At 37.1% G+C, this 26,634-nt stretch overlaps 1 protein-coding gene across 1 annotated transcript in view; it reads left to right on the top strand.

Annotated features, from left to right (window-relative positions):
• The window catches only part of LOC108528529 (synaptotagmin-1-like), a 167,183-nt gene that overhangs the window by 61,119 nt on the left and 79,430 nt on the right, over positions 1–26,634 (top strand). Inside the window, 1 exon segment of the mRNA XM_017870371.1 lies at positions 1,955–2,072. Coding sequence (XP_017725860.1) covers positions 1,955–2,072 — 118 coding nt within the window.

Here is a 26,634-nt window from a genome sequence, read left to right as displayed (position 1 = left end):
GGGGGGGGGGAAGGGCCCTCCTCCTAATGAGCATTTTGAACAGTAATTTTGTTCATTTACATTTCTCTTGTCCCATACATTTCAGATAAATTTGTCCATATTTTATATTAATTTCCATGATATTGTCTCCCATTCTTTATTTTCAGAGACTCTGAAGAGTAATTTATTCCACTAGCCTCTCCTGTTGTATAAATTAATTCCTAAGAGTGTGTAGGCACATCAGGTGAATTCAGCACATTAGAAGTAACTCTTTATTATTTATATTAATGGAAGGGGGTTATGACCTAGATAATTCAACACAGGTATTTTCTAAAGTTTCCACTTATTTAAGTTTTGAAACTGTGTGGAAAGTGATAATTTAATCATGGATCCTGTCTTCAAGGAGTTTACAGTCATGTGGGAGAATTAAGACATATACACACTAAGACAAAAACAGAGTTCTTAGTAACATAGAGATGTATGGTAAAATGCTATGGGGACTCAAGAAATGAAAGACTTGGAGCTATAAACATATATGGTGATGTCTCCAGCACAGACATTACTCTAGCAGAAAGAGACACTATTTCTCCCTCACACATTGAATGTATTACCTCTCAATTATAGATAAATTACAACCTTTCTCTTTTGAAAAATGGATATAACGAATACACCCCCCCCAAAAAAAGAGGGGGGAATTACATTTTCTTACCTGTTAAATTACATCTAGGTGCCTATTTCCACACTGGAGACTCTGGCTGACTTAACACGTATGTCAAGTTATAGATAAAGACACATATAGTCACAATATGGGTTTAACTTGAAAGTGCCTTAGTATATGGCCTTCTGTAGCTCGTTCCTATGTTAAAAGTCTATCTGCAGAAGTCTGACATAACTGTTGCCTTCTATAGCATCGGAATTCACATTTCATTGTGGGAAACACTAAAATAAGTCCTGATTTGCCATCCTCCATGTCAGAAAGCACTCTAGAGCCTCCAGTATCTGGGAGGCTTACAACAAACTCTCTCTCTTGCACTCTCTCTCTATCTCTATCTCATGCTTATAAATGTGAATGCAAATTCTACTTATGTTGCACAATAATATAGTTCTTAATTAATCACCCTAGAAAATAAAAAACTTAAGGTAGGATAATCAGTCAGAATCTTTTCTGAAAAAATGTAAAATTCCCTATACCATCATCATTGTAAACACTTGATCAGTTGTTCAAAAACGCCTGAGTACAGGACTGTTGAATGTTCTTTGGGCCTAAAGTATGGTATCAGCAGAATAACATGAGAAGTTATGAGATGCATTTGCATTGTGTTAATATGGATTTCCATTTTCTAGCCTGCTGCTCAGATTTTTAGGATTAGAAAAAAAAGTTAGACCTCACTTAAGATGAGTAATACTAAAAATGCAAAACCTTATCCTTTGTTACATTTCAGCTATCAGGAATTCAGAATTTCTCATCAACAAACAGAATTTAATGAAACACAAATGCAAGTCTTTTTCCCAAAACCTAAATATAGAGTATTAGAGGTAATCCTATTTGAAATGTAAAAGGACAAAATTTAGGTAGATTGATTAGACTAAAGTGTTAGGCTTTTTTCAAAGTTATTTAATAAAATATGAAAATTTTGCCAAGAGTTTTGCAGTGCTATTCAGAGCACAGACTCTCTTTAAAAGTCATGTTGTTCTCATTTCCTGCACCATTCAATTATAGATATATTTTGATGAACATTAAAGTATAGATGATATTTGTTAAAAACTGAAATAGATGGTCTTAAAAAAGAATAAAAGCTGTTACTACTCTTGATACCTTAGTCAATGAAAGGCCACTGTGTAAATGCCAATGGATCTAAAATTTTCAAATTCTAACCAACATAATCCTCCTCTTGAAGAATTTACAATATATATGTTAAAACTCTATTTACTTGTATTTGAAAAATTACTAATGCTTTCTTATTGGTTTTCTTAGCAAGAGAAATTGGGTGATATCTGCTTCTCCCTTCGCTACGTACCTACTGCTGGTAAGCTGACTGTTGTCATTCTGGAGGCAAAGAACCTGAAGAAGATGGACGTGGGTGGCTTATCTGGTAAGCCTGCGGTGTTTATTGATTTTTTTCAAATGCTGTCTCATCGTGGATACCAAATGCATGGCGCACATGCTGCGACTCCCCACTCCTTAATTGATCACAGTTCTCTTTCCTACGGAGCCTGGAAGCAGTCTCAGAATTCATCCCAACACAGTGCCCCAGGAAGCCACTCTCAATTTATAGGAATTGGCATAGAAGACGAAATCTATTTTCCTTCTTTGGAGCCAAAGTATCCATTGTCTTTTTGATGGCATTGAAAGCTGAAAATGTTTGCTTCTTTTCTGAAAGGGAGTGATTATGACAGATTATAATTTTGTTGAGCGTGGAGGGGGTTTTTGGTCAAAATTCACCCACGATATAAAAAATAATGTTTTCTCTGAGACTTATTTATTAGGTATTTGATAGCCTAACATAGTTCCTACAATACCATTTATTAAAGACATGGTATTTCAACATATATACATAATGAAATCTCTGTTTGAGAGTGAACCCCTATGGTAATGCATTTAATTCCACAGCTTACGCTGAGGATAGGAGAGATGTGGGGATTTAAAGTTCTATACAACCCGATCTCAGTAAAACATAGTGAATAACGTATACCCTGCCTCAAAAGCAAAGTCAGCTCAAGGACTTGTCACTTCCACGGTTGAACATAATTTTTCTTCTTCTCCGTATGATTAAATCAATTATGTTTTTAATTTTCCGCTAAATCATTAAAGTGTGAGGAATTTTCTTGATATGCCACAAGGTCATCATAAATTGACTGCAGTTGTCATTGTTCGTGGCTGTGGAATTACAACCAACATTACTGGTTATTCAATGCTTTCTTTAATAAAAATATTGCAGACTTTAAAAGGTCATCCTAAGGCAGCATGGTGATTTTTTATTCTAAAGCATAACAGCTAAAAAGTGCTACAGCTGAGCTTCCCCTCATTTACCCACTAATTTGTCAGCCAAATTCTCCTGGTACCTAACTTTATTTCTCTTTATAAATAAGTCATCTGGGGAAGCTGTACTAATTCTTTCATGTCATTAAGACCCTATTTAATAACTTGCTGTTTTTATTGTGCCTAGTAGTGTAACAAAGCAAATGTAAAGCAAAGAGCACAGTGTTCTCTAGAAATATAGAGTATTTAATGTGACTATAAATGAAAAACATGAAGAGAAATTTTTAACTACAATAACAGTTCACTCCCAGATTATTACTTAGTATCCTAAGGTAACTTCAGACACTTTTAACATTTCCCTCTCCTTTGGTTCAACAGCCAACTATCATGACATGATTTCTTTGTATCCTCTCTCTTATGCTTTATCCCAAATGTCCATGCCAACCATCCCCTCATCACCTATGTCTAGTACTCTGCTAGTCTTCCTAAGGCATCCTATATGCTTCAGCAGAATTCCAGAGCAGTTTTACCATGAAGCCAGAAAAGCTTCAGGGCCCCTCATTTGTCCTGGCTTCTTCCAGGGTCCCAGAAATGAGTTCCCATCACCATAGATAGATATTTCTTTTTTTTTTTTTTTTTTTTTTTGAGACAGAGTCTCGCTCTGTCGCCCAGGCTGGAGTGCAGTGGCTGGATCTCAGCTCACTGCAAGCTCTGCCTCCTGGGTTCACACCATTCTTCTGCCTCAGCCTCTCGAGTAATTGGGACTACAGGCGCCTGCCACCTCGCCCAGCTAGTTTTTTGTATTTTTAGTAGAGACGGGGTTTCACCGTGTTAGCCAGGATGATCTCGATCTCCTGACCTCGTGATCCTCCCACCTCGGCCTCCCAAAGTGCTGGGATTACAGGCGTGAGCCACTGCGCCCAGCTAAAAAGCCCTAATTTTAAGGGCTCCTCACTGCCTGTGGAATTAAGCCATAATCAGTCTCTTCACTTAAGTATATGTACTGTAGATACATCCAGCCTATGTCATGCCATATCTCATTTTCAACAAATTGACCAGCACACTATTTTGCAAACAAACTATACAACTTTTTGCCTCCATTACTTGCTTAGGTCATTTCCTTCACCTGGAATTCTCTTCCTGCCAACAATGTCTAGCCAATTCTACCCATTCTTTAGGCCCAGCTTAAGTATTATCTCCTCCATTCATTCAGTAAACATATATTGTGTCCCTACTTTAAGTCAGCATTGTTCTGAGCACTAGGTTTACATTAGTGGATAAAAGAGTGCAAAGACCCTCCCCTCCTGCAGCTTGCATCCTAATGCAGGGAGACAGAAAATAAACCAACAGATAGCAAAAGCATGAGTCTACCAAGAGGTAACAGGTGCTATGGAGCAGTCAAGCAGGAAGTAGGATAAGGAATATTGGGGATTCATCTTAAATGGGGTTTAGGGAAGACCTCATGAGTAGGTGGCATTTCAGCAACAACCTGGAAGAAGTGAAGAATTGAGCCATGGGGTGTCTGGGAGAGAGAATAGCCATGGGGCATCTGGGAGACAGAACAGCCATGGGGTGTCTGGGAGAGAGAACAGATACCTCATGGCTCACTTTTTTCACTTCTTCCAGGTTGTTGCTGAAATGCCACCCACTCATGAGGTCTTAAGACCTCATGGTTTTAAGATCCATCCCAGTAGAACAAATCTTTGCCTTTTTAAAAATGCCGCTAGCTGTTTGTTTACACCCCTCAAACATCATGCTTCTCTCTCACTAGACTGTGTTCTGTATTTATCCCTCCCACAATGCTCTCAGTGACGGGTAGCACTAAGCATAGCTGCTGAATGAATAATGAATTATTTACAAAGGAGCTATGGCCTGAAAAAACAACTCTTGCATTTCAAATGTGTCTAACCCACTTACCATTAAAATAACTTTAAGCACTTGGATGGTCTGTCTCAAAGTAAGTTGACCGATGTATGAGGAGACCAAAATTATATAATAAGATCATTCTAGGTAATTCAAATGCCAAAGTACATTTGCTGGAAATGACTAGTTAATTGGAACCAAAGTGGGTTGTTTTGCCAGAGTTTAAACTCCATCTGCCACTAACTAGCAATTTGACATTGCACAAGTTATTTATTTAACTCTTCTAAGCCTCAGCTGCATTATCTATAAAGTGGGAATAATGAGAGGACTTTGTTGATGATGCTATGAGAATTAAATGAAAGCACAGGGCTTGGCACAACTAAGTGCTCACTAAATACTATTGTAGTCATTTCTATTAGTAATTTTATCAAATCTTGGGCTAAATATGCAACATGGGAAAGCAACCAATGGATGATTTAACCAATTACTTGCTTCAATGGGGAAAAAAGTTTATCTGATTGTTTGATGGAATTAGCTGATTAATTCAGGCAAACGTATCAGTAGGCCCACGTTTTGCATAGACACTATAGTGAATTAAGATAATTAACAAAACATTTGAGAAAATAAAACATGGAAACATATGTAAAATAATTTTCTTATTGCTCTCCAACAAGGTTGTTTCCTTCCTACAGTATTCATTCAAAATGCATTACACAAAGATTTTGCCTCCATTGTATATCCATATGCCAAAAGATGCAAATCCCAGCCCTTCATACTTTACAGTGACAAGCTTAATTGGACTATACACATCTCTACAGTAGATTCTTGCACTTGCATTCTTAATATCCCAACTTTCAAGTGCTTGTGAGCAACAGTGAGGATTTCTGAATTTAACTGCAGTCGTGTTGATTGACAGGCACACATTTTGAGAAATGTGTCATTAGGTTATTTGATCATTGCACAAACATCATAAACACAAACCTAGATTCGGCAGCCTATTGCACACCTAAGCTATGTGGTATGGCTTATTGCTCCTAGGCTACCAATCTACACGTTACAATAATGAATACTGTAGGCAATTGTATTTATGTATCTAAAAATAGAGAAGGCACCATAAAAATACAGTATCATAATCTTATGGGACCACCATTCTATAGGCAGTCCATCCTTGACTGAAATGTGGTTACACAGTGCATGATTGTATTTGTATTGAGATCTTGAATCTTGCAGGCTGCAAGACTGTTCTTCAGGAGTGAGTTGGTGCTGTAGAATACATGTAGGATTTTTTGCCTTGTACTTGGAAAGAATCAAGCCTTTTGCCTAGTAAACATGTCTCAATAGCTTTGTTGCCTTTTACACATCTCTGTGTGGAGTAAATCTTCCTTCAAACAATAAATGTTTTCTACTTGGGAAAATTGGGGAAGAGAATAAAGAGGTCAAAGTGAAGGCATTGGAAACGTTGAGGATTCCCAAAGGCATGAGGCTATGTGTCTCATAGTTTTAAGCTAAAGTATGTAACTTTTATTCTTAAATTTATACCTGTGTAAACTCCCAAGTCAGAGACTAATCAGATACTTTGCTTCTTGTCCCTATTTGTGTCACAGCAATTACTTTCCTCAAGTTTGGTGTTTCACTTTGTTTTTTGTCATCTCAGAAATTTGACACTTCTGAGTACAGCTTTAATGAGGAATGTCAATACTGTAAGTTTAGTTTAGGCTTTCTATTGTAAATTAAATGAAATTCTGAAAGTTTTCTGTTTAAGGACATGGCTGTTTAAAGAAGGAAACACTAAACTTTAAAATCAGCAAAAATTGAAGTGATTATAGCTTTTAAATTTTGATCTATTCAGTAGAAATTCTGTTTTCTACTTCAATCTGAGAATTATTTTGACTGTTAAAAGTCACATTATCAATTAGAGAACAGTTTCTAATTTAGAAATCTTTTTTAACTTGGTTTTCTCATGTGGTTCTCATGATAGCACCGTGAGGTAGTTTCTGAAGATGACATTCTTATTTTACCAGTGAGAAAACTGAAGCTTAGAGGCATTAGACAGTATCCATAAACTATCTTCCTGCATGTGGCACACAGATGGGGATGTTCATTACTTGCAATTGCTCTTATTGCTACTGACATTTGATCTCAGCTGACCTGAGGGTAGGACTGAAGTTCAGATCCCCCTGTTCTCAATGCAGAGGACTTTCCAATATAGCATTCAGCCTTGCCCACATCCCTACCTTCAAGATGGGAGAGAATGAGGATTCCTCAGCTCTTACCTGCATGAGGTGCCTTCCTTGCCCAAAACCAAAACATCAAGATGAGGTCCTCACAGTAGAGAAGACTAGAAATGGAGTCTTCATGGATTGTTGGAGATGGAGGGATTCTTGGAGACTGGGGAAAATGTTCGTAAGTGCAAACCCTTATGGATTCTCCTAGTCAAATAGCTCCAGGGCAGCCCCTTTCTTGCCTTCTCAGAACCACAAATTGATTTTCTTGCTTCACTTGTGGTTTCTGGCAGATTCCTCTTCTTGCTGGGCCCAATATGAAACAGATGTGGTCTCACAGACCTCTTATACTTCCTTCATTCCCTGAAGCTAGCATGTAGTTCTTTTGAGACCTCTTTCTGTGTTTGTACTGCTAGTAGCCATGGAAAATCAACAAGGGTAAAAAGCGTACAGTCCTTTGATGTGGTTTGCATTCACCCAAATTGGGGGAGTGGAGAACATAACAAAAGTATGTCAAGCATGGGAGCAACCTGGAAACCCATATGGTAAAGGGCTGAAATCACATGTAGCTGTTCCAGCAGCCTCCTGAACATCAAGGAGCTAGCGGGGTGGCTAGGAGGTGGGATCAGGTCAACGATGGTTGCAAAGTGCTCTCCTTCATCATTTTTCTGTCCCTTTCACTCTCTGTTCTTTGCCCCATCCCTAGTCCTCTTCCTGGCCATCCCTGGTCCTGCCTTGTCACTATGAAATGAAATCTGTACTGTGAAAGGCAACATTTGGAGCTGTAGAAGAGTTCCCCCAAAACATCTAAGTCTCCAAAAGAAAAGGGAAATGAAATGTTTGAAAGTGGCAGCAACTACTTGAGGGAAATGATAGAGAGGGAACAGGGGACTCGTGGTGATGAAGGAGTCGCCATCACTATATGTCACACTGCCAGTGTGTGAATTAGCTACTGTGACTTAGGCCAGCAAAATTTACCCTGTCCCTCTCCTGCCACCCACACACACTCTGTTTTCTGGAAAATGCCATTTTTTAAATGTTACTCGTGAGTTTGTCTTTTCTCTATCTCCTTTTCTACTGTCCTAGAAATGTAATTTGGGAAATGCAGCCAGATTTAAATATTTGAGATCATTTAGGAAAGAGCAACTCACCCAACCTCAGGTAACTACTAGATTCCAAGGAGAAACCATGAACCAGCAGAGGTAGGTCCTTCCCTCAGGCAGTATTTATCAACATGTGATATTTTGCATAACCCCATCAAAATCACCTCAGGTACTTATTAAAAGCTAAGATTTCAAGGACTAATTCAAACCAAGCTGTAATTGAATATCTAGGGGTGGGCACCTGGAAATTGCATTTTAAACAGGTCCTCCCCATCCATACACACATACCTATGTTATTTGTATGCATCTTAAATTTGAAAACTATACTTCAGAGGCTTAAAACACTATGTCATAATTTTAACTGAGGCCTAGGTCAGCCAAGTTCCAAGTTAGAATTTTGTGTGTGTGTGTGTTTTTTTTTTTTTTTTTTTTTTGTCAGTAACATAGAATACATCTTTTGCTTTATATAATGGAATTTCCTCAAATAAGAAGTTCTATTTCTTTCATCAGTCCAGTATCCTCTTCCCTGAAAAATACCTTGCCCACATGTCTAAATTATTATCTTTTTTTCTTGAGTCTCCTCCACTGAAAGAGGAAATAAAAGCAATAGATGTTTCCTTTGTACATTCTGAAGCTATTTCCTAATACCCTTGACTACCACCCTTATCTGTCCTTACACTGGTGCTGAAAGCACAACAAAGAAAAACACTCCAAATTCAATTGATTTGAACTAAAAGCCACTAGTCTGGGAGCCAGGCCAATAAATAAAATGGCAAAAACTTATTTGAACCAATTAGATAGGGATATGCAAATTAATTGGCCATGATATCAGGGTCAAGCAATAATATGCAAATAAACTGGCATCTTATTGAGCTAATGGAACAGGAATATGCATAATAAGTTGGCTGTGATGTCAGAAGCTTCATCATAATTTTAGGCATGAATGTTACAATATAATATCAATTCTGGGACACTTCAAAATGCTTAACTACAATATTGATAAAATAATCTAAATTCCTAAAACGTGAACAGATTGGTCTAAAAAACAAATGACAAGTCTTGAAACTGGATCTTTCTAGAAAATGAGTAATTAGAAAGGATTATAGCCAAGCCCGGTACAAGTTGGGACCCAGGCACAGTTACTCGTTTCCACAGAATGGATAGAAATGCTATGCCTGAAGGACTAACAGTTTTAGAGAAATGAGCAGACGTGAAATCAAGAGAAATAAGTGATAGACTGTAATGTATTTGTTCAGAACAGTTAGCCCAAAAACTCCTAAGTAAATTCTTTAGCCAGCAGGTATATATCCAATCAGTCAACAAACATCATGTGAAAACTCCTTTGTGCCAGGCACCATGCCAATCTTTGGGAATATGAGCAAAAACAGCAGACACTTGCATAGCAGAATGTGAGCCAGACACTGTTCTAAATGCTTTACATATGGCTGATTTAATCTCCATTACAACCCTATGAGGTAGATACTATTTTTAATGTGATTTTATTGGTGATGGAACTGAAGGACAGAGAGGTACATAACTTGCCCCAGGTCACAGGATTACTATTTGACAGAGCTAGGATGTCAACCCAAGCAGACTGTCTTCAGACTCCAATGAATAAAACATGATGTCTAGGTCCTTATCATTGCTCAGCAGGTTCAACCTGGAGAACAGGTGGGTAACTACATGCTGCAGTTTGAAAGATGTCCAAAAGTGACCTGATTCCAAATATCCTCTATACTCGAACTAAAATTCTATCATGGAACTCACTAACATAAATCAGTTGGTTGACTGTTTAATTAGTTCTTTGGCTACTTAGACAGCAAAGGTGAGATCAACAAGTCCATAACACCAGACATCGAATAGTCATCAATGATTTTTATTCTGGAAAGGACTGTATCAGTTTCTTCCTAATGCACAGATTGGTATGTTATTTTTAGTGACTTATTCTTCATACACAAAAGAGGATGAGACACAAAACAGTGATATTTCAGCTGTACCTGTACAGGTGCAGAAGAGAGGTTGCCGAACATGGTGGAAGAGAGTCCAAGTTTAAGGGATTTGGATGCCTTTTGGAGATTAAAGAAAATTTTTACTTACAACTAAATTTTAGCAAGGGCTAATTCTGTAAAGGAGTACGCGATATTATTGCGAGAGGGGCAGTATGATGTAGGAGTACAAAAGCTTACTACCCCTGTAAATTGTTATGGCACTCTTTGGGTCAAAATTACATATATAAATATTAAAATTAAAGAAATTTGAATTGCAATAGACAACTTACCAGGAAAATACATTTCAGCTAGATAATGTTAACAAGAGAAATCTACGGATGAAGAAGTAGAAACAGGGAGGTCTGTTCTAAGGCACTTTCACCAGTCACCTTAAAACTCATAATTCTGAAGGTAAGATAAATGTTTCCAGCCATTGAAATGCAAAGCTCAGTGGGTAAATTTTAAAAATCTAGCTAAGCTGAGTAAGCCAAAAAATGTGGTAGATGTGCTTCATTTGGGTCAAGCTAAAAAATAATACACTGAAGGGAAAACATGACCCAATTTAGAGTATAGAGTAATAAGATCAATTATAAATCAAGAAAAACGTCACATAGAACCATCCATTGAAGACATGAAGACATTCACCAAATGAATGTGTCTTTTTTGCTACCCCCAAAAAGTCTTGATGTTGTCACAGAAGATTTTATAAATAAAAGGGAGGGAAAATGCCCTACCTTTGTCCAAGTCCAGAGCTCATTCATGTGTACAATACACAGAGTTTTGGTTGTCCACCTCAGGAAAGACGGTGGTGTTAGATGACTATCTGCTGGAGGACGGCAGCTACAATAGAGGGATGAAGGGGCTGTGTGTGAGCACAGGCTAGGAACAGTGGGACTTTGTGGTCTGGAAAAGGAAGGCTGAACAAGGATATGATGAAAGTCTGAAAATCTTGAAAGGTAGAGCTAGAGTAATACCTACCTATTTATCACATCCCACAATACTAGAATCAGGAAGTCACCTTGATGTTTGAAAGAGAATAGATAAAAGGGACAGCTATTCAGGATGATCTCAAAGGCACCTTTCTACTCAAAAATTCTTTGTCAAATTTTCTTTACTACTTTACAGTTGGGTTGTAAATACGTGTTGCTCTAGGAAATGGAACAGATTGAAATATAAGACTGAGATGAGTGTATTGTCTGTTTTGTGTTATAGGCTTATAAGGAGACATCTCTAAACCTTTGTGTTGTCTTGTAGGAACCCCTCAAGCCTTTCCATGGGTAACCATAAATAGCCCACAGCTGCATATCTCACTAATCCAACCCAGAATGCTTACATTTGCATTCTTGAGTTGGACACTTCTATTCCCTTCTCTTCATTCAGTAAACAGAAAAAAAAAAAATAAGAAAGGTCAGAATTTCTAGCAGGTAAATGCACTGGGAGGAATAGAGCCCCAACAAATTCCTATTTTTAAAAATTATATTTAGTGGGTTCTTCCAGGAGATACTTGGGAGTTTCTAATAAAACTATTAAAAACATGTAGCAAAAGTCAGTGCTATTTTCTCCTTCTTATACCTTTTATAAAGTTATAAGATTCCTGATAGTAAAGCCTATAATAGGTGACAAAAGCATGCAAAGTTTTGAGTCTCAAACTCTACAATAATGCTCAGAAATGGAAACATCAAAGACAGTCTTAAAAAAAAAAAAAAAAAAAAAAACTGTACTGGCCAGGTGCAGTGGCTCACACCTGTAATCCCAGTGCTTTGGCAAGCCAAGGTGGGAGGATCGCTTGAGCCCAGGAGTTTGAGATCAGCCTGAGCTGCATAGTGGGACCCCCATCTCTACAAAAAATTTAAAAAAAAAAATACTAGCCGGGAATGGTAGCGCACACCTGTGGTCCCAGCCACTTGGGAGGCTGAGGTGAGAAGACCTCGAGCCCAGGAGGTCAAGGCTGAAGTGAGCTGTGATTGTGCCACTGCACTCCAGCCTGAGTGACAGAGCGAGTCCCTGTCTCAAAAAAAAAAAATTGTACTTTATTAAATCACCTCTGCTTCCAAAAGTATAAACTGTTTCTACTTGGTTCCTTAATACCTTATTCTTAATCTCAGTTATGAAGATATTGTTCGCTTTTCACCATAGTCTTGCCACCTGCTGCAGCATGAGCTACTTTGAGAGCAGGGATTGTGACTACTTATGTCTCTGTTCTCAGAGCCCCTAAAATATATGCTGAAGAAACAGACTTTAATATACCCTGCCTAAACAATCAGTTATGAATTTTTAAATTCCACTAATCTAACTGATTATTTTATCTTCATCTTCCAAATGATCTGACTTATTAGTTTCATCACTTAATGCAATTATTTTGGCATCATACAGTAGTAATCCTATTATAATAGAAATAGCAGCTCATAAATAAAAACTAGATAATGGAATTCTTCAAATCAATTGGTTATTTTAGCCATCATTTTCAGAAGATTTTACTTCCTTCCTTCCTTTATTTCCCCCCTCCCCACCACCTTTAGTGGTTAAAAAAAGAAAAAAGAAGCAGACTATCTCTAAAAGATAAGAGAAGAGAGTGACACAGAAATGCACACATTACTGTAGTTATACCTCAATGACAGTCATAAAGGCATTTTCAAGGGAAAAAGTAAAGACAGAGAATGATCCCTTGGTCACCTTTTGCCCAGCATGAACAGACAAGGCAATGATTCAGCATCTTACTTGTCCACTGTTTTAAAGACGAACTCCTTATCAAAGGAAGTCAAAAGACCATAGCAGCTGACTGCCTTCTTGAATTACTAATGGCCTAAGTTTGGTGGCACATCATTTTCAGTGATGACTGGAAAACTAGGAGGCTTTCTATAAATTTTTTCTTTCAGAAATAAATGATTTTATTTAACTTTAAAAAAGAAATAAGCACATTTATTTTATATCCTCAGAACCACTGAAACTGCTTTTAACCAAAACTAAAGCAACGTGATTAAGAAATTAATAGATTTCAAACTACTGATTTCAGTCAACAATATGATGGTGTAATTAACTAATAAAGTGTCCCGTTAACAAAAAAAAGAGCCAAATGCACATTTCGTGATAGTGCACTTGCAGAATTGCTACATATACTACATATACATATGAAACTGCAAGATTACTCAGTAATCTACTGATGCAGCTGTGATTTGTCGAGAATATTATGAACTTTCATATCCTTATTAAGGAAACAAATGCTTTCACAAATAGCACTGTGTTTAAATATTTCTCTAGAATTTTAGTTTTAAAATTATAGGACAGCTCAAGAAATAAAGTTAACCCATAACCCCACCACTTCTTTTCATACATAAGTAAAAAAGTAACTCAAATCAGCCCCTCTAATCCTTTCCCATTCCTCAGAGTTAATTGACTCAAGGAAATAATTTGAAATTTTATATCCTTTCAGGTATTCTTTCTGCTTATATCAATTCTATACATATATATATACAAATATATATGCATTTTACAAAATGGGATTTTAAACACATTATTCTGTAATTATTTTTCACCTAGCAATATATAATAGAGATCCTTTGGACCAACATATCGGTCTGCCATATCTAGTGGTTGCATAGCATCGCTTTGTTTGAACATATCATAGTATATTTAGTAATTCTCTTATAAATATAACTATGAGAAAAACTATATAACTTCACCAAAAGACTTCAAATGAGACCTAAATAAATAGTTAAATAACATGCTCTTGGATAGGGAACAATATAGTAAAGATGTCATTCTTCCCAAATAAATGCCATAAATGAATTTGAAAGGTAAGTAACACACTAAAAGAAAGCTTTGCCTCACATAAACAGATCAAATATTAATATCCCTATAATACAAAGAGTTTCAACATATCAGTGAGAAAGTAAAGCAATAGGAGAAAGTCTCTATTTTATTAATGTTCCTAAAATGTACTTGCTGCTGCTTCTACTACTGGCTGCTGTTGCTGAGAAGTAAGACGTTACATTTATACAATGTCATTATGCATCTAAATAAGAAAGGATTTTAAAGTAAGATGCAATTACCCTAAGTTCAAAACCTAAAAATGTGTTGCTTAAAAAACCAACCTAGACTGATTGCAAAGAGTACCAGAAAAAAAAAAAAAAGAAAGAAAAGAAAAAAAAAAGCAAGTCATTAGCTTGTAGATTTTCAAATTTTCATCAACTATATTGCCAGGAGTTTGAATCCATTAAAACACTCAATCCAGCAGCATTATTATGATAACAACTTGCAAAGATCTGTGACAGTCACTAAAAGTCAAAGTTAAACTATATACCGCTATGAAAGTCATTTTTAAGGGAATTTTCCAATTTCTAGACTTTACAAAAACAAGTAAGCATTTGAAAGCTACTTTTACTACAAGTTGCCAGTTCAATTTGTGTCTCTAGAAAACACTCCTGCATTTTACGGCACTGTCTTTAATGTAGTGAAAATATTGCAAATGAAACTAGCCTAAAGGGCAATAATATATCACAGCAAATCTCCAGTTACTATAATTAGGAATCTATTCTAATCTTACCGGAAAGACATGTTAGTGTTTTATGTTTGTAAGGATTTCACTGAAATTTTTAAAAAATAGGTTAGTAGAAGAGATTTTAAAAGAGGCAGTGAATGTTTATGAATTATGCAAGTCTGAACTTTCATTTTAATAACTTCATTAAAATATAAAAACCTTAAAAGCCTCCCATCAGGAATTTAACTTTATAGAAATGCTTTATATGTGCCCTGACCTTGCCAAGAGGCAGACCTAAGGTATGATTTAACAGTTACTACAGGGCAAAGCCTAATAATAAATACCTATCTGAAAATGCCAGCATTTGTCCTTGCCTCCTTGGCCTCCGGTGGAGTTGCAACTCAGCCATAAACAGGCCCTCTCCTGAGAGCCAGCAGGGCGCAGCAGAAAGGGAACAGCAATTGGCCCCAGAAAGCCTGGATCGGAAGCCTTTAACCTTTCTGATCCTCAGTCTGTTCATCTATAAAACTGGGGTATTAGAGACAGCCACATTGTTGAGTAAACAAATGAGATAACGTTAGGTGGAAGCTCCAAGTAGAAAGCACTATATATATAAATATTGGTTGTTTCTAAGCAAAAGACAGTTCTTGGTTAACTCTTAATTTTTCTCACCGTATCCTGGCTCCAGGAGAATATGTGTCCCTATATGGCTGATATAAATAATACTGTGTGTGTGTGTGTGTGTGTGTGTGTGTGTGTGTGTGTGTGTGTGTGTGTTTGTGGTGTGGTGTGTTCAAAGAATGCCTCTTCATTATTTGGATGGCAGTCACATGCTTTGGCTAACTTATGTTGGCATTCTGAAGCTAGCAGCAAATCCTCCTCCCATCTCCTGTTACTATGTGGATGCAAGACCCAGCATATTTTATAAGAAATCAGACCAGTAGTATATTTCTACCACCTTCAGCTTGTTAAGCTATTTATTTGAGTTAAGACACCGAGTTCCCTTCCAAGTACTTCTTTTATGATAACAGATCCAAGACAGACACAGCTAATTGAGCCAATAAATAGGGACAAAGAGGAAGAACAGAGCCTCTGTCATCCTAATTATCAAGTTAATGCCTGGTTGCTGGACAAACTCTCCCTCTCTCTAAAATGAACCACCACAAGATGGAACCTGCTGTTGCAATGTTAATTGGACTAGAAGTGGCAGGACCTGGTCCCAGAGCAGCTCCTGGTTGTCTTTCCAAATAATTTTGCCCCAGCTAATAAATACCTAATTGGATACGATATGAGTCGGTATTTGTTGTTCACTGCTACATAATTGAGTGGTCAAGATTTCATCTTTCACCTGTCTCTACAAATTCTCAATCTCCACAAGTAGTCAACATTAAAAACAAAAAAGTTACCCATGTAAATTTCTACATCCTTGCATCCAAAGACCTTTTAACTCTCTTCAGCTTGCTTTCCTCTACATGAAATTTCATTGTCTATATTAAACATATCCCCAGGCTGTGCCCATCTTGGCATTTCAAAAAAAATAGAAAAATCTGGTTGGATTATACGTCTGCCTTCTCCTTAAATCAGATGAATTGCTCCACTTGCTGATAGGATAAGTAGCTCAGTTAAAGCATATACTAAGAATCTAGGTAAGAAATGTGAAAAAAAAAAATGTCGCTTATCAGTACTACAGCAGAGATGATACCTTTATACCACTTTGATTTGTTACTTAACTAATTGCTATATTTACCCTATCAGTCGTGTTGAACTGTGCCTCCCTCAAACAACTAGCAAGACTGACCTGAGGTTGAACCAATTGCTTAGGACACATCCTCTATGAAGCTATAAATAAACCTGAAACCTATCTATATTTCAGTCTCTGGAGATGAAAGTGTCAGAGCTGGCAGGGCATGGTGGCTCATCCCTGTAATGCCAGTACTTTAGAAGGCTGAGGCAGGAGGATTGCTCGAAACCAGGAGTTTGAGACCAGCCCGGGCAACATAGTGAAACCCTGTCTCTACAAAAATTATTAGCCAGGCGTGGTGGCATATGCCTCTAGTCCTAATTACTCGGGAGGGTGAGGCAGGAGGATTGCTTGAGCCTAGGAGGCTCAAGCCCATGATGACTCACACCGCTACATTCCAGACTGGGTGACAAAGCAAGACCCTGTGTCAAAAAAAAAAAAAGTGTCAGATAAATTTAAGAGGTATATTTCAGCCTGATCCATATTGAGATTAAGGGCTGCTTTCTTTTAAATAAAGGTATGTTTAGTATTCCTACAGTAGGATTCAATACAATAGAATTAAAAGTATGTGTGAGTTTAGCCCAAAGCTAAAGAGAAAGATACTATTCTCAAGCCAAATTACATACAGTATGTAGATGTACCTGTGTCTTTATCTTTTTTTTATTTTTTTGAGACAGGGTCGGATATATCTTTTAAAATCGACTTGCCCTCGTACTTTTATAGCACGTGCAGATTTTGATTCTTGTAACTGTCACTTGAAATTTTGTTTTTTAAAGCTAAATTAGTCCAACCATCTTGCATGCTGCAAGAGGAACTAGTTATTCAAGCTCTGAGAATTTACTATTTGCTTACAAGCAAGATAACAAGAATGGAATCTTTTTTATCTTGGGTGGGTCAGTGAGCAAAAGATATTTCTTTTATTTCTGTGTGCTATTGGTATGGGTGGTTCTAGTCATTGCCTCTCTAACTTTTCATTTAAATTTCAAAATGATTTAATCTTAAATGTAAAATAACTGTGAAATCTTATTACCAAGATTATTTATTTCAAAGATGAGTCTCCAGCAACAGAGTTCCTACACTCTATGCTGAGAGATCTGGAATATTGCATTCATTTCTGAGAACACACTTAAGAGGAGAGACATTAACTTTCTGAAGCATATCCAGCAGGAAATCAGGGTCGTGCAGAGGGCAGATACAGTCTCAGTTAAGGAACAGTTCAAAGAACTGGAGATATTTAAGCTGCAAAATACAGAACTCAAAGAGGACATAACAGTCTGAAAAATGTGGGAAAAGAATTGAACCTTATTAACCTATAGTTAATAAGAATTAACTATAAAGACCTGAACTGGGATCCATGAATATAAGCCATGGAAATCCATACTTTGTTCTTCCCATTTTAGTTCCCAAGCAAAAGCTAGATGAAGGTTTAACTCAGAAATACTGAGTTAGGGATGGTACCCTATCTACCTGCCATAGGTTAGGGAATTAACCTATTAAATCCCTCCAATCTCCTAAAGTTTCATTTTAAAACTCTAAAAGATCATGCCCAGCCTAAAGATAACATCAGCCCATGGAAGAACACATCTATTAAAGACAAAGGTATCCTCACCAAAAGTGATTATTTTATTTTTTCCTTAAGATAATAAGAATGAAAGACTACTACTGCTAATAATAATTATAGTTGTAATCTAGTCAGTGCTTTCTCTGCTGTGGATTTACTAATTTGGCCTTGTTTAATCCTATTCACACCCTCATGAGGTAGGTATGGTTATCCCCATATATGAATGAGAAAACTAAGGTTTAGAAAAGTGACTTGCTCAAGGTCACAAGGTAAAGAAATGGCAAAGGCCCAGCTCCTCACTCCAGCTGCAGCTGTTTCCTAAGCCTGCCCACTTTCTCACAGCTTCCCTAGCTAGACTGTGCACACTGTAATTTCAATTGGCTATAATCCCCAAATCATAGAAACCTCAATTCTAGAAGATAATGAATGCTCTTGAGCAGCAAAATGATCATCAGTTGACTCACAATGAATACTCTCTATAGATTATTTTGACAAAGTAACGCTATCCAACTGTGCCTGCAAATGCCAACACATGCAAATCCCTGCGACTTCATAAACAGCAAATGCCCTAATGAGCTAAAGAAACAATTGCTCTTTATTCATTTTTTTCAGTGTGTTTCTTACTTCTGCTGGAAAATAATGTCCAGAAGGAATTTGTGTTCTATTCAATGACTATAAAAAAGAGGAAGGTTAGTGTTTACAAGTTTACATCATACAAAAAAGAGTGGCCGTGAAATAGTGAGCTGTGGCTTCCTGGTGGGAAGACACTCATATGCAGCCCGTGACTTCCTGGGAAGTTTTAACTTACTTTTAATCATTTCAGAAGTTGTGCCTCAGAGGTTTGAGATAAAAAAGTTCATAGCATCTTGCCTTTTTCTCTCTTTTCTGCCCCTCCTTTTTTAGCTTGGTAAAATGTAGTCCAGAAAAAGAGGTGGAGGGTGAAGAACCAGTTTCAGTATTTGCTCCTCCAGGAAACTTCCCCACATATCCTAAACCCATCTTTGTTCTTCTTTACCTTTATACTGTCCATGTTTTTTCACTTGATCACTGACTGTTGTGTTTCTTTGATTGTGTTCTGTACATACCTTTTTTTTTTCTCATTCATGAGACTGAATTATTTAATCATCAGGGTTACCAACACCCTCATTATTTCTTTTTCTGTGTTCCCATGGTCCACTGGAGTTATCTTGTCCCATGATTTATCACACACTGTAGGTATCCATGGCTCTTGCTCTGTGAACCCCTTTAAGGAGACCCAACTCAATTCACTTTTGCATAACCATCACCTAGCATCGCCTAGCACATAGTAGGCCCCCATGAGGAAATTAGATTAAATGAAAACTCTGATAGTTCTTTTAATCCCCAGTGTTTGACATATAGTATGAACTGAATTGAAGTAAAGTGAATTAAATTCAATCAGAACAAATCAAAATGAACTGAAATGACTATATTAAGACATTATTATGTTGGATAAAATTATCCAGTTTATATTTATAATTTGAAGAAAAATTGATTAGCATAGCCTAGCTATGTTGTTGTGTGATTCCTATGATGGACACTCAAGATTGCCCATTAAGTTACTACCCTAGAAAGGTCAGCAGCCTTTAGGCCCAATATTGCAGTTACTTATTTAAGTTCAGGCCATAAGGGTAGACATAGTCTAAATCACTGTGTATTTAAAGAATGGCTGAGAAATGTAGACCGAACCCTGGAAGGCTGACAGTATTTCTGAACAAGCAAATGATGTTTAAAGTGAACTGATGCTGTTGATTATACAGGAGGATTCCCCAAAAAGTAGATCTAAAATTTCGTTTCCAGGGCTAAGTCACCTTCTTGGTCCATGGTTTGCTGTGATCCCAGAAGGAGAGGAAACCATACCCACAACACTCTCATCCCTCCCCTCTCTTCTTATCTCTAGCTTCTAAAAAGTAGTCCATTAGCACGCACTGTGCACCCCATCTGGGTTCAGCCCTGTGTTAGGCACCTGAAATTCAGTCAATACAATGAACATTATCTCTCCATTTTTGGGTCCTAACATCTCAAAAAGGAGACCAACAATAAGTAAGTACCAAAAATATTAATCATAAATGATCACAAATTCTATCAGGATGTAAAGGAGAGAAATGACAAAATATTCCCCTTGTCCAAAAATGTAGACTCTGACTTAGGAGTATAGGCAATTCTTTTCTCAAAATTATATCCTTTTTCATCAAAAAAAGTAATTACTGGTAAACAAGAAAACTAAGCATTTTGTAAAAATGAAAATGATTGGGGGAGAGAGGAATGTCCTCCCCTACAATCTGTGCTTAACTAGCTTAGGCTTGTCTAATGAGACCAGACATCTTTTAATGTTGATGATGTTCACCTATCAGTAAAACTTTGGGAGCACATTCCTCTTTATACATTTACTTGTAGGTTTGTAAGTGTATATTTACTGCGATAGTAATATAAAATGGATATTATAAACTTAAAAGTCAAAAAATATAAAAGATAAAGCAAAAGTAAACATTTTACAATTATTTGCCTTATGAATGATAAAAATGTTACTCTCCCTTTAAAATATAATTACTAGTATGTTAATAAATATACCTCACTTTTCTTTAAGATATCTGTTTAACTTTGTCATGTAGCAATTCACAAGTGTAATATTAGATTCCATTTATTTCAAACCTTAGTTTTATAGACAGTCACATCTGAAAAAATGCCTCACAAATGCACAATATTCATAATATTTAATATGAGCTTAGTTTGGAATTTACAGAAAATATGTCAATGTATCACATCGACTGAAGTTTCTGATGTTTTTTTAAATTTTAGCCAGCTTCTCTAACCTGAAATAGATGATCATTCTTACCTGTAGGCATGACTGACAGAGCACAGCTGAAGAAGAGGTACCAGCTCTGTCGTATTCTCATTTCTCACTCATATTTGCATTATCAATTTTTCTTCAAGCCACAGTTGTTGTTTAGGACTCATTTTAGGCAACATGCTCATTTTGTGAGGAGTAGTTTGGTACAATTAAATAACATAATCTATAAACCAATTTAACCGGCCTCACATAAAGTGCAATACATAGAAAAACGTTAACAGCAAATAAAGTGCAGGCCCCCCACCCCACGGTGGTGCTTCCATGCCACCCTCAGGAAACCTTGACTACTGCGTGTGAATCATGCCCGAACAGGGACACCTCTGTGATACTGTACATCAGACCTCAGTAAATTTCCAATCCTTTATTTTTAGAAGGAGAAAATAAAGTAGAAACTCTGGCATTTTCTTCTGGGATGCCAGAAGTAAATATTTGAATTTTTACTTCATTTTTTCCACACTGAAGATCAGAGAAACTAAAGGTTTCAAGTTTATAAACCAAAAGTCAGCCAGCAAATACATTTTCCTTTCCTTTTCTTACCAAAGAGAAAAGATGATATCATATTGATTCAGTTTTGTCTTTATAGACCAATTACTCATTAACCAGAAGGAAAGATCATTGTTATTTATTAATGTGATACTGAATTTTTATTTTAAAATGATACACATTCTAACCAACGGTAAGTTCTTCATAATTTTCATAAATAATGCCTGATTTTAAAAAGAAAAACAGATGTAAAGAGGCACTAAACCAGATTAGTTTCAGGACATTCGATGTCACCAGAAGAATAGGAATGGCTGCATGTTGCGCCTGTAAAGGGAAACACTGGATGGGTAGCAGGATGGCTGCTTACAAGAATTTGAAGAACTACCCTATGAACAAAAGTATGGAATCAGACATTCAGCAAATATGTATTAAATGCTCCCTAACTAAGGACCACAGTGAGGAGCTGGAGAGCTGGCGGTAGTGAGATGGATTTTGTGATACCTGCCTACAAGGAGCTTGGAACCAGCTCAGGGAGATCCACTTTAAAATACTGTGTGATTTAGATTAGGAATAAACAAACTTTTTTTGTAAAGGACCAGATAGTAAATATTTTAGGCTTTGCAGGCCACATGGTCTCTTACAACTAAATATTCAACTCTGCTATTGTAACACAAAAGCAGCCACAGACAGTCTGTAAGGAGTAGACATAGCTGTGTTCTAATCAAACTTTTTATTTGTGGATACTGATATGTAAATTTCATATAATTTTATATGTCATGAAACGTTAATCTTTTTTATTTTTTTCAACTCTAAAAATGTAAAAATTTTCTTAGCTTATGACCTACAGAAACATGCAGCAGCTAGACCTGGTCCACAGGTAGTAATCTGCCGAGAGCTAATTAACAGGATTTCACAAGACCTCAGAGGAAGAGTACTTAACCTCCACTGGAGATTTCATGGGCACTTCCTGGAGAAACCAAGAACCTCGGTGGGGGATTGTGCAGGGCAAGGGGATAGGCCGAAAGGACAGTGAGAGCAAAGGCAGGATTGTACAAAACAGACATGGTTGTACAAAAACAGTGTAGAGGAACTGTTAAGAAATGAAGTTAGAGAGGCAGAGCACAGTCAGGAAAATTGAACTTTATGTTCCAGAGGTGGTGAGTAGCCACTGCAGGGATTTAAGCAGGGAGTTTGTGCTGGAAACTGTAACATTAATTCCAGCTCAGGCTGTGGAATCAGCCTGACATGGTTAGGATCCCAGTCTGCCACTCACCAAGCATATAGACTGAAATCATTTTCTTATCCTCTTCAAATATCAGTTCCATCACCTGAAAACCAAAGATAATCCCTACCTTGCTGTTTGTTATTCTCTATTCTTGTACCTGTCTGCTTCACGTATTGCTCATAGTGTCACAACTAGTAATATAAATTTCCTGGCTGACTTGTTATTTGACTGGTGCCCCCTCTAGATTGTGGGGCCATGTCATCAGCCATATAGACCAAGTGCCTAGCAGAGCGCCTGACTGAAAAGTACCTGATGAATAAATGAGGAAAAAAAAAAAATCAACTAACAATGATAAAGCCAACGATCTCCCACCTTGTAGTTCTATCACTATCCATGCTTGCTTCTTGCCTTACGAGGATAAATATGTTGTATCACTTATTTAAAGCTTGGAATAAAGTCATAAAGAAAAATGATTAACCATTTCTATACAACTATTTTATCCACAATGATTATTTTCTTGAGCAAGTTCTCATTACATTTCACTTTGCCACATGGCTTTTCCTTCTTCCACTGAGATACACTTCCTCCAAGAAATTTTCTTAATCTAAATGTTACAGGAAAGGAGTCCCAATCCAGACCCCAAGAGAGGGTTCCTGGATCTTGTGCAAGGAGGAATTCAGGGTGAGTCTGCAATGCACAGTGAAAGCAAGTTTATTAAGAAAGTAAAGGAATAAAAGAATGGCTACTCCATAGACAGAGCAGTCCTGAAGGCTGCTGGTTGTCCATTTTTATGGTCATTTCTTGACGATATGCTAAACAAGGTGTGGATTATTCATGCCTCCCCTTTTTAGATCATATAGGGTAACTTCCTGATGTTGCCATGGCATTTGTAAACTATCATGGTACTGGTGGGAGTGTAGTAGTGAGGACAACCAGAGGTCGCCCTCGTCGCCATTTTGGTTTTGGTGGGTTTGGCTGGCTCCTTTACTGCAACCTGTTTTATCAGCAAGGTCTTTATGACCTGTATTTTATGCTGGCCTCCTTTCTCATCCTGTTACTGAGAATGCCTTAGCCATCTGGGGATGCAGCCTAGTAGGTTTCAGCCTCATTTTACCCAGCTCCTATTTAAGACAGAGTTGCTCTGGTTCACACGCCTCTGACATAAATGGACAATTTTCTAGTTTATATTGCAGTGAGCTGGAAATGAAGCAAAATCTTTCCAATGCATAATTCAGCCTAATTTTTTTAACTTAAATTCACAGGTAGGCTAAATGGCCCATTTCATTAATCTACAAATGTCTGCATGCCTCTTTATCTAAATTGCCAAAATACCTTTATATTTCATTGCCCAATGTCACATTATAAATTGTAAATATGTGATTTATCTATTCATTGGATTTCCAGAACGCTTATTCTAGGGCAAACAAGAAAGCAATAAAATCCATGTTAAATTTTAGCTCATATTGCTCCTTATTGTTCAACTTCATTCATTCGTTCAACAAACACCTTTTGAATGCTTACTGTGTGCCATCTACTGTTAAACCTTCCCTTTTAGAGACATTTATGTAACATGTTTTTTAAGGTGTTTATTTTCTAAATAGCTTAAGTCTTAACCACCAATTTATTTTTTTCTTCTATATGTGTTGGTAATTGTGGCCTAGATAAAAGCCCTAGCGATTATAGTGACAGGACAAAATGTAAAAATTCTCAGGGCTATTTAAATTATACACAGATTTTAAGAAGCACTGTGTTGTGTTTCTGTCATCCTTCTACTTTCCAAAAGAATATATCTGCATCCTAAAATGTAATCACATTTACTTAAGACAAAGTTGCTTTTGGAAAATCAGACTTTGCTTCTATTGTGTTTGTTGTATAAACAACTTAGCTTCCCTTTCTCCCTTTTAGTTACAGAATTCTTTAGGACTAATTATAGATTGAGAATATCCGGGGTGCTAAACTTATGTACAATTTACTCAATATACCCAATCTGTTATTTAGGAAAGCACTGCCTTTTTTTTTTTTTTTTTTTTTTCTCTGAGACTGAGTCTCACTCTGTTGCCTAGGCTGCAGTGCAGTGGCACAATCTCAGTTCACTGCAACCTCCACCTCCTGGGTTCAAGCAATTCTCTGCCTCAGCCTCCCTAGTAGCTGGGATTACAAGCACACACCACCATGCCCAGCTAATTTTCGTATTTTTAGTAGAGACAGGGTTTCACTATCTTAGCCAGGTTTGTCCTGAACTCCTCACCTCAGGTGATCCACCGGCTTTGGCCTCCCGAAGTGCTGAGATTATAGGCGTGAGCCACTGCACCCTGCAAACCCTGCCATTTTCTAAGGAGTGCTTATACTTACATTCTAACATGTATTTTGTTATCACTCCAATCTTGAGTAAAATTAATAAGGGGATCATCTGTATGAGAAAACAGATAATTTGATTATTTTTCTAGAAATGAGTTATTTCCAAGAAAATTCTTTTCAAATATGACAAGATTTCCTGGGATTTAATTTGCAATTACTAATTTGTTAAACCAAAAGAAATTGGAGATAATATATTCATTCAATGCCATGTATCAATATTCTATAAATATATATATTTCACGTGTGTGTATATATATTCTTTCTTTAATTTATTTATTTTTATTATACTTTAAGTTTGAGGGTACATGTGCACAATGTGCAGATTTGTTACATATGTATACATGTGCTACCTTGGTGTGTTGCACCCATTAACTCGTCATTTACATTAGGTATATCTCCTAATGCTATCCCTCCCCCCTTCCCCCACCCCACAACAGGCCCCGGTGTGTGATGTTCCCTGTCCTGTGTCCAAGTGTTCTCATTGTTCAATTCCCACCTATGAATGAGAACATGCAGTGTTTGCTTTTTTGTCCTTGTGATAGTTTGCTGAGAATGATGGTTTCCAGCTTCATCCACGTCCCTACAAAGGGCATGAACTCATCCTTTTTTATGTGCATAGTATTCCATGGTGTATATGTGCCACATTTTCTTAATCCAGTCTATCATTGATGAACATTTGGGTTGGGTCCAAGTCTTTGCTATTGTGAATGGTGCCACAATAAACCTACGTGTGCATGTCTTTAAAGCAGCATGATTTATAATCCTTTGGGTATACATCCAGTAATGGGATGGCTGGGTCAAATGGTATTTCTAGTTCTGGATCCCTGAGGAATCGCCACACTGTCTTCCACAATGATTGAACTAGTTTACAGTCCCACCAACAGTGTAAAAGTGTTCCTGTTTCTCCACATCCTCTCCAGCACCTGTTTCCTGACTTTTTAATGATTGCCATTCTAACTGGCATGAGATGGTATCTCATTGTGGTTTTGATTTGCATTTCTCTGATGGCCAGTGATGATGAGCATTTTTTCATGTGTCTGTTGGCTGCATAAATGTCTTCTTTTGAGAAGTGTCTGTTCATATGCTTTGCCTACTTTTGGATGGGGTTGTGTGTTTTTTTCTTGTAAATTTGATTGAGTTATTTGTAGGTTCTGGATATTAGCCCTTTGTCAGATGAGTAGATTGCAAAAATTTTCTCCATTCTGTAGGTTGCCTCTTTACTCTGATGGTAGTTTCTTTTGCTCTGCAGAAGCTCTTCAGTTTAATTAGATCCTATTTGTCAATTTTGGCTTTTGTTGCCATTGCTTTCGGTGTTTTAAACATGAAGTCCTTGCCCGTGCCTATGGCCTTAATGGTATTGCCTAGGTTTTCTTCTAGGGTTTTTGTGGTTTTAGATCTAACATTTAAGTCTTTAATACATCTTGAATTAATTTTTGTATAAGGTATAAGGAAGGGATCCAGTTTCAGTTTTCTACATATGGCTAGCCAGTTTTACCAGCACCATTTATTAAATAGGGAATCCTTTCCCCATTTCTTGTTTTTGTCAGGTTTGTCAAAGATCAGATGGTTGTAGATGTGTGGTATTATTTCTGAGGGCTCTACTCTGTCCCATTCCTCTATATCTCTGTTTTGGTACTAGTACCATGCTGTTTTGGTTACTGTAGCCTTGTAGTAAAGTTTGAAGTCAGTTAGCGTGATGCCTCCAGCTTTGTTCTTTTGGCTTAGGATTGTCTTGGCAATGCAGACTCTTTTTTTTTTTTTTTTTTTTTTTTTTTGACGGGGGTT

Source organism: Rhinopithecus bieti, unplaced genomic scaffold, assembly GCF_001698545.2.
Source record: "Rhinopithecus bieti isolate Rb0 unplaced genomic scaffold, ASM169854v2 scaffold_5153, whole genome shotgun sequence".
Lineage (NCBI taxonomy): Eukaryota > Metazoa > Chordata > Mammalia > Primates > Cercopithecidae > Rhinopithecus > Rhinopithecus bieti.
The sequence above is the reverse complement of the archived record's forward strand: the minus strand, read 5'-3'. Positions and strand labels throughout refer to the sequence as shown.